General features: G+C 35.3%; 1 protein-coding gene across 1 annotated transcript in view; it reads left to right on the plus strand.

The window, feature by feature from the left end:
• The first annotated feature begins 7,208 nt into the window (after positions 1 to 7,208).
• LOC112050845 (brahma-associated protein of 60 kDa) overlaps positions 7,209 to 9,468 on the plus strand; it is a 5,716-nt gene continuing 3,456 nt past the window's right edge. Inside the window, exon 1 of the mRNA XM_052881872.1 lies at positions 7,209 to 7,591. Coding sequence (XP_052737832.1) covers positions 7,469 to 7,591 — 123 coding nt within the window. The 5' untranslated portion in view covers positions 7,209 to 7,468. The remainder of the gene's footprint in view (positions 7,592 to 9,468) is intronic.

Genomic DNA, 9,468 nt, shown 5'->3' on the forward strand with positions numbered 1-9,468 from the left:
GTCACTCTATTAGAGAAAGACACCGGCCTCCTACTATACCATCCTGCTTGGCTCAGGCTAGGTCTCCTCACGATGTTTTCCATCACCGTTTGATACACGTGATATTTAATTTCCTCAAATGCACACAACTGAAAAGTTGGAAGTGCATGTCCCGGACCGGATTCGAACCCACACCCTCCGAAAACTGAGGCAGAGATCATATCCACTGGGCTATCACGGTGGTTCTGTAGATCCAGACTACCCCCTACAAACTTTACCTCTTACACATCGTATGTTTGTTCCTCCTTTACGCTGCGGCTACAGAAGCGATTTGGCTGAAATTTTAAATGGAAATCGATTTCACTCTGGATTAACACATAGGCTACTTTTCATCCTGGAAAAATCCATGGTTCCCGTGCGATTTTGAAAAACTGAATACCACGCGGACGAAGTCGCGGGCGTCCGCTAGTATTATTATAATTGTTTAGGACAAGATATTAATGACAACGATTAATTAATAAAAATATTTACTTGTGTATGCTAGTAGGTACATTACAGCATGGGTCCGGGTCATGGAGACCTGGGTCGGGTATGAAGTACTGAGCTTTTCTTTCCTCTAAGAAATTTTGAGTAATAATTCTCAGGGAATAAAATGGGAAGGTATTATTCCCCCGTGCCCCGGAGAGCACGTTAGGCAGTCAATTCCGGTGATATCATTAATATCGGATAATGATTATTGTTACAGAGCCAAACATTGTCACCCTAAGCCCTCAAACTCCTACGGAGCAGCGGCGTGCATCTAATCCATATCCCCCTCCTATGAGGAAGAACGCCTGGACCCGTATAGAGTAGCGGGTCATTGACATATGCTGATGATTATGAATACTGAGTAGAACCTCACAGTCACTCAGGTACCTATAAATTGGCGATGTCTCACATCAACAATCACATCATCATCAAAATAATCCAAATGCCATCATCTGGTCTTTGATGATGACCTTAAACCATGGATTGTCATGATTTTGGAATCAATTTTAATAACTCTTTTGAAAAAACTATTTAATTGATTAAAATAAAAATGAACCTAAGCGTATTCATAGTATTGTCTCTCATTTATTTTAAAAAGCTTATAAAATACTGGGACAACCAAAGCGTTTTATATTTTTTCCATTAAGCTATTTACAGCACTACAGCTTAATGAAGGTCTGGAACTCTTTAACGGTTTACAACAGTTACCTTGTGTTTGACTTGATTAATTTGTGTCCACAAGAACTTTCCACCTAGATGGGTTGTGACTGTCATTAGAAGTCTGATGATGAAGACAAGGGACAGCTAATGGAACTTCTGAGTGGTTTACAGTAGCTACCTTGTGATTGAGCTAGATTTATTTGTATCGATGAGAACATTCCATCTAGATGGATAGTGACTGTCATTAGGAGTACGGTGATTAAGTTAAGGACAGTTAAGGGAACTCACCGGTATACAGTAGCTACCTTCTGTTAGGCTTATTTTATATGGTTCAATACACCAAAATGTTCAGTTCGAAAAAAATAATACCAAATTAAGATTAAAGTTTTACATCTACAATAAATACCTTTGTTGCGTAATCAACTCTTAATAAGTAATGCTTTTTTTGTCGTGTGTCCTACTCATTAATTTGTTTAAATCTAAGTGAGACGACGCTGTTTGTGAGTATATCTAGCAAACTATTTGAAAACATTACAATGTTAACTTAAATAAATTATAAATAAGCAATAAAACATATGTATTAAGATGATTTCTTACGAAAAGTTTTTAACCTGACAAAACATTTTTTTAAATTCAAAATTCAAAATTCATTTATTTCAAGTAGGCTCAGTTTACAAGCACTTTTGACACGTCAGTTGACTATTTGTAAAGATTCTACCACCGGTTCGGAAGGCAGGTTCTGCTGAGAAGATACCGGCAAGAAACTCAACAGTTGCTCTTTTGAAAAAGTCATACAGTATTACAATTTACATTTGATAACAATTAAATTACAATTTCTTATAGTTTTATTTCCTGTGTGAAGGTGGAAGCTGATCCAATGGCCTCCATGCACCTTTGTCGTTAAGGAACTCATCAATAGTGTAGTAACCTTGACTAAGTAAATGTTTTTTAACACATTGCTTAAAGTTGTGCATTGGCAAGTCCATCACAGTCTTGGGGATCTTGTTATAGAAGAGTACACCCAAACCCACAAAAGATTTTTTAACTCTTTGGAGACGATATGCAGAAATAACTAACTTATGCCCGTGTCTAGTAAGACGTGGGTTTAGATCTCCTTTTCGTTTGTACAAATTAATATTTTGTCTCACATAAACTATACTGTTATATATATACTGACAGGCTACTGTTAAAATGCCTATTTCTTTAAACTTTTGACGAAGGGACTCGCGTGATTTTAGTTGATATATTGCTCGAATTGCTCTTTTTTGAAGTACAAATATAGAATGTATATCAGCAGCCTTGCCCCACAACAAAATACCGTAAGACATTACGCTGTGAAAGTACGCAAAATAAACAAGTCTAGCTGTATCAACATCAGTAAACTGTCTTATTTTTCTCACTGCAAAAGCAGCTGAGCTGAGTTTACCTGACAGTTTTTCTATATGAGCACCCCACTGAAGTTTAGAATCCAAGGTCACTCCCAGGAAAACTGTGGAATTCTCTATTTCTAGTGTTTCACCATTGATCATTATAGACTTATCTAATTTTATAACATTTGGTAATGAAAACTCAATACATTTAGTTTTCTTTGCATTTAAAAGTAAGTTGTTAACAGTGAACCAATGCGACACATGCGATATGGCACGGTTTACATCGTCGGAATTATCTTTACTTCTGTCACTCTTAAAAATTAGGGATGTGTCGTCAGCAAACAGTACTATCTCACAGATGCCGCTAACATGGTGTGGTAAATCGTTTATGTACACTAGGAATAGAAAAGGACCCAGAATTGAACCCTGTGGGACGCCCATTGTGTTAGAAAAACCGCGAGACTTTGAATCATTTATGCATACCTTTTGTGTTCTATCACTAAGATAAGAGGCGATGAGATCGAGTGCAACACTTTTTATGCCATAGTGGCTTAACTTAAGTAAAAGAATGTTATGGTCAACACAATCGAATGCTTTGGACAAATCACAAAATACACCAATAGCATTCTTAGCATTTTCCCATGCATCATATATATGTTTTAAAAGTTTAGCACCTGCATCAGTTGTACTGCGACCTTTAGTAAAACCATACTGTTCAGGGTGAAATAAATTATTTAAATTAAAATGACTTAAAAGTTGATTTAAAATGATTTTTTCAAAAACCTTACTAAGTGTTGGCAGTATTGTAATTGGTCTATAATTATTAACATCAGTTTTGTCACCTGATTTAAAAAGTGGTAACAGTTTGCCATGTTTCATTAGGTTCGGAAAGATACCCAAATCCACGCATTCATTAAAAATAATAGCTAAGTGGGGAGCAATGACATCAATGATGTTAGATATTACTTTCACTGACATGCCCCACATGTCTCCAGTTCTTTTTAATTTTAACAGTTTAAAAGTTTTTTTAATGTCTGATACAGTTATATGATGAAATTCAAAAAGAACGTTGCACTCTTTAACATGGCCTCTTAATATCCTCTGGGCTTCCGTAGCAGAAGAGTCCAGTGAATCTGTTAACAAGATAGGAACATTCTGGAAAAAGTCTTCAAAGGCATTAACAACCTCGTTATCGGTGTTTATCTTTTTATCATTGACAATTAATTCAAAACTCATATCACGTGGTCTAATTTTGCCTGATTCTTTATTAATTATGTTCCAGGTTGTTTGTACCTTGTTTTCAGATTTTATTATTCTATCTTTGATGTGTAATGATTTTGCAAGAATACAAACACGTTTGAAAATTTTTGAATAGTTTTTTACATGTTCTAAATATGTTCGCGTTTGATTATACTGTTTCTCCTCGTACAACTCGTACAATCTGTCTCTACTTTTGTAAATGCCTACAGTAGCCCATTCGCTAAACTTTAATTTTTGAGTAACATTAATACGTTTAAAGTTAAAAATTTTACAAAACTCTTTGTCTATTGTCTTGAACAGCGTACCAAATAGCCTGTCTGGGTGACTATTTTCAAATGAAAGACTTGGAATTTTTGAAGAAATTATGCTTTTAAATCGCTCTAATTTACCTTCAGTTATCGGCCTATACTTGAACCATTGGTTGCTATTGGATTTATTGTTTAAAATAGTTATTATTTGACCACTGTGATCAGAGCCTAATTTATTTATTATCATCTTTTTTTCAATCACACAATTGTAAAATATATTATCCAGACATGTCCCTGAAGTAGCCGTTATCCTAGTAGGTTCATTAAAAGCATGAGTCAAATCAAAACATTTGAATAAGTTAAGAAATCTAACAGACTTTGAGTTTTCTGTTAGAATATCAACATTAAAATCGCCACAAATCAGTATTTGTTTGGAAGATGTGCACAAACGTCTCATTACATCCTCCATTACCTCTTCAAATTGATCAAAGTCAGCAGGAGGGGGTCGGTACACGCATACTATAACAATTCGTTCCAACTCCACACAAGATAGTTCAACAATGCATTCCACAGAAAGACTAACTATGTCTTTTCTATCCTTGTATTTTAGGTTATTAAGTAAAAGTATTAAAGAGCCACCATGTCCAGCCCTTCTGGAGAATACACTTGACAATGAAAAATTTTTAATATCAAGTACTGATAGTTGTGACTTTGTGAGCCAGTGTTCCGTAATACATAAGATGTGTATATTGAATTTCTCTACAAATAGTTCAACTTCTAATTCCTTGCCGTTGATGCTCTGTATATTTTGGTGTACAATGTTAAAGTTACAGTGCACCTCCGTTGTCATATTTTCTAGTTTAAAGAATTTTTAATTGTAACAGTACTAGGATTGGTACTGCAGTCATATATAGAAATATTTTTACTATTACTACAGTTTGTAGAGATGTCAATAGACTGAGTTACACTACTTGTAACTGGATCGTTTATATAAAAATTAACATTTGAGACAGTACTATCACTCGTACTCTGGTCAATAGAAACAGAAGAACTATTTTTACAAGTCGAATTAGTGTCAATAGACTGCGTTACAACATTTGTAACTGACTTATTTAAGTTGTAAGCCAACAGGGACGCAACATGCTGCTTACATTTTTTTGGCAGATATAAATTATCTTTAGTCAACGAATAAGATGAGGTAAACTTATTCATGTCAAAATAAAAAATTGCATCGCTGTGATGGTATGTCAAGTTGAATAACAATAGATTCAAATTATGGATATGCTTATTTTCTTTAGCACTTGACTTAAAGTATGGAAATCCACATAATGTAAATTCACATTTGGTTCTACTATGTAATACCAAAAGCTTTTCAACACATTTTATGATTTGATGCCTTTTAATTTTCAAACTGTTCCCTAACATCAAAATTACATTTGAGTAACCAACTACATTTTCTGTACTTATGCTATTTATTAAATAATTAAAACTAGCCCCTGGAAAACATTTGTTAGTCACTGAATGGTTTAGGTATTGGCTCATAATGGAACCAAAATCCTTACCTAACTTATCAGAAATTATTAGAGTCTTTTTTTGAGCCTTTTTTGGCAAATTAAAACTTTGTGAACTAAAATTATTATCTGAGATTGAAGGAATTGGAACAACATTATTATTACATTGCTCATTATGGCTCAAGTCAATATATCCAGAATTAGACAAAACACTACAGTCCTGAGTAACCGAAGGTACCTGATTTGAACATTGGCATTTGTTACTTAATGACTCAAAACGGGCCATATTGTATGTACCTAAGGCTAACAACTCTTCAGCCGCTATTTAGCCTGACAATATGGAAGAACGAGACACAGACACTCCTCCCCTCGAGCTTGCTTGTCAGGTCGGATTTGCCTCTCTTTAAAGTCCAAAGGAAAATAGGTTTTAATGCAATTATTAATAAAGTTCAATTTCTATTCACACATTTTTCCATTACTTTAACCTGTTCGTGTATAAAATCCTTGACGCAACAGACTTAACTCATATAGCGCCGTAAATTTGAATTTTGTTACAGCTAGCGACATCTAGACGTCTCCCGTTGCAACTTTTGATTGTATAGTTCTGTTCACAGAACCGACGATGCTCTAGTTCGGACAATTTTTGAATTTACCGCCCAAAAATTGTTCGTACTTGACTAAAGTACTAAAGTAGTCTGTACGGCATAGACAAGCTAACCTTAAGTTAACGTTTGTATCTGTGGTTCTGTACCTGATGACCTGCCTGCTGTTTCTGTTACTGTTTTTTGCTGATATCATTTGGTTTGTGTGCAATAAAGTATTTCTAGTTCTCATAAATAAATCTAAATGATATTTAGGGTACATTTTTAGCAATAGCAACAACGTAAGCAGGTATATGGTAGGGTTTATAATGGTCAAAGATGGTAGGTATTGGTGTTTCACGTGCAGTTTCACCGTGGTGACATTAGATGTTAACAAATAATACTTAAAATAGAATCACTACGTTTGGTATTTAATCCAAGTGAAGACCTTCTGGGACCACGGCGCTTTTGGAACCCTCGTAACTTTAATTTTAAGTATTTGAATGATTATTATCACCATTATCTTAAGTTTAATATTATTACATGACGTTTCGAAAGAACTTGTAACTAAGCCTATTTGAAATAAATGAATTTTGACATTGACTTTGACTTTGACCACGTAACAATGATCAAAATCGACTGTGGGAATACGGAAATTAAAATTAATATAGCCTATAACAACCGGAGATAGCTTCCCAACAGTCAAGGAATTTTTAAAATTGGTTCAGTAGTTTCAAAGCATAATATTCAATGCAAACATTATTATATCTAGGTATGTAGTCACAGATTATTCAGTAATAGGCAAATAGAGCGTACTCCACATACATACAAAGTGTATTCCATGAGTTCATTTCGTTTGTTATCTTATTTTCTTTTTTGCAATCATCTAATGTGTTTTATACGAAATCCCATTGATCTTGGTAATATATAATCTGATATTTTTTTAGATTTAGCCGCGGGACTACTTTCATGGCGCGGATTATTACTTTAATCTGTTCTGTGACTCTAATAGTTTATTGACGTCTGTGCTCTGTGGTGCTCGTTATGCATAGATAAAGGAGAGTATAGTCAAAATCACAGAGTAAAGATACAAAATTAAAAATTATACTCTTATCAATGGTCAAAAGAAACTCGAAAACAAAACTATTTTGAGTGGTTTTAGCGTAAATAGTCAGTGAAAGTAAAATTTAGACAACCTGGGTTGAAAATTAAACTGTCCTATCCCAAATTTATACGGTAGTTAATGAAGTCGCTGTTGTTCGAGTCGTGAATCACCTAGTTTGTCTAAGGCGCCACATCTGAGTGCGCAGGGCTCCAGCGCCCCGGCTAGCATGGCGCAACGGTTCCCGGCGAGCGCGCCCGGCGCGGCCCCGCCGCAGCAGCGATATCCCGGCCCGGCGCAGCCCCAGGGCTCCCCGATGCCGCCCAGGCCGTATGCGGGACCTACTTTTCCGGTAACTACAACGATGCATAATATTGACAAAGTATTATTTGTTATATATAACAGAGACTATTCCTTTCCATTAAAACATTAAACTACGACCCGATTTGATCCAAATAACTTAATGGGCTGATGCTCTAATCAATTAATATGTACAACAACACAACAACAACAGAGGAAAATTATTGTTGGTTACATGAAGAATCACTAACTATTTTGAAAATTCACTCATCACAAAATATTGAAAATTACTTCACATACAAACTTGAAATTTGCATCAGGAGGTATCTTACACTTTGTAGACAAGAAGGGATGTTGCAATAGGGCTGAATTAATAACTTTCAAAGGCATCTAGCGTGCCTACGCCTAGTAACATTTAGGCTGTAACAAATGTACTTTCCAAAGTGCTAATCAGCAATGGTGTCTGATATTTGTCACTGTTCCAATTGTGATGTAAAGCATTGGTATGTTGTTGTGAATGGTGATTGAATGAATACATTCTTACATTGATTACCACATCTATACCCAATAGACTAATATAATAAAAAGGTAAAGTTTGTGTAGGTTGTGTGTTGTCGGGGGTAATATCTGGATCTACTGAACCGATTTTAGAATTTTTTTTACTAATAGATAGCCACCTTATTTGTGTGTATTTATATTATTTCTAAATTTACATTTGCTGGAAGCAAAACCCTAGGATAAAGGAATAAAATGAACATAATTCATAATATTTAACATAACATAATAATATTAACAATATCTGGACTAAACTTGTTTTTGCTTGATAAATCTAATTTCTTTAATCTATAGTAGTCCTTCTTAAACAAAAAGATTTTATATTGTATTATTAGAAGTATATAATCAGCTTTAAGTGCAGGCTGGATTTAGAAAAAACTACCACATTCACACAATCAAGCAAATTTTAGAAAAGATCAAAGAGTACCAAAAGCTTACCTCTAAAGCGGTAGACTACTCTAACGCATTTGCCAGCTTGAATCATGACTACATTTGATCAACACTAAAACAGTGGACATCAGCTACATCAAAAAATTTGCTACATAAAAACATTCGCAACCAAAGAAAAGGGAGTATAAAAATGGAGACGATAGGAAATCCATTTTCTAGAGACACAGGTGTCAGACAAGAAGACCCACTGTCACCAAATTTGTTTACTGCAGTGCTGGAGAATATCTTCAAAAGCCTTGACTGGGCTGAATATGGTCTTCATATACATGGCCGCCGCCTAAATCATTTGAGAGTTGAAGATGATTTCATCTTGCTGGAAGTGGACCCATGTAAAATACAAATAATGGTGCAGTAAAGTAAAGAAGTAGGTCTTTTAATGAATACTGCAAAAACAAAACTAATGACTAACTCAAAGAGGTTGATATAGTACTGGATGGAAATAAGCTTGAGTATGTACAAGAGTATGTGTATTTGGGTCAGATAATTGCCCCTATAGACCAGATGTCAAAGGAACTAAACAAGAGGATCACTAGTGGGTGGAGAAAATACTGGTCACTAAAGGAAATGATGAAAAGCTAAGAAATAAGTATGACCATTATGAGGAGAACCTACAATTCGTCTATCCTCCCATGTATCACATACAGAAAATTCCCTTGCACAAAATCACAGAAAAACTAGGTAAGTGTCAGAGGGCAATGGAAAGAAGTATGTTGGGTGTAATACTAACTGACAGAATTACACAGCTTACTGATGTTCTCAAAAGAATGAACCACTTGAAATGGCATTGGACTGGTTGATTTGATTGGGTCACAACGTTACAAGTAATTCAAGGTATTCAAGAGATGGTACCAGACAATGTGGACGTCCAACAAGAAGGTGGGAAGACGACATCCGCCTAACCCTGGGGCCTCGCAGGACCAGAGT

The sequence above is a fragment of the Bicyclus anynana genome, chromosome 5 (assembly GCF_947172395.1).
Source record: "Bicyclus anynana chromosome 5, ilBicAnyn1.1, whole genome shotgun sequence".
NCBI classification, from domain to species: Eukaryota; Metazoa; Arthropoda; class Insecta; order Lepidoptera; family Nymphalidae; genus Bicyclus; species Bicyclus anynana.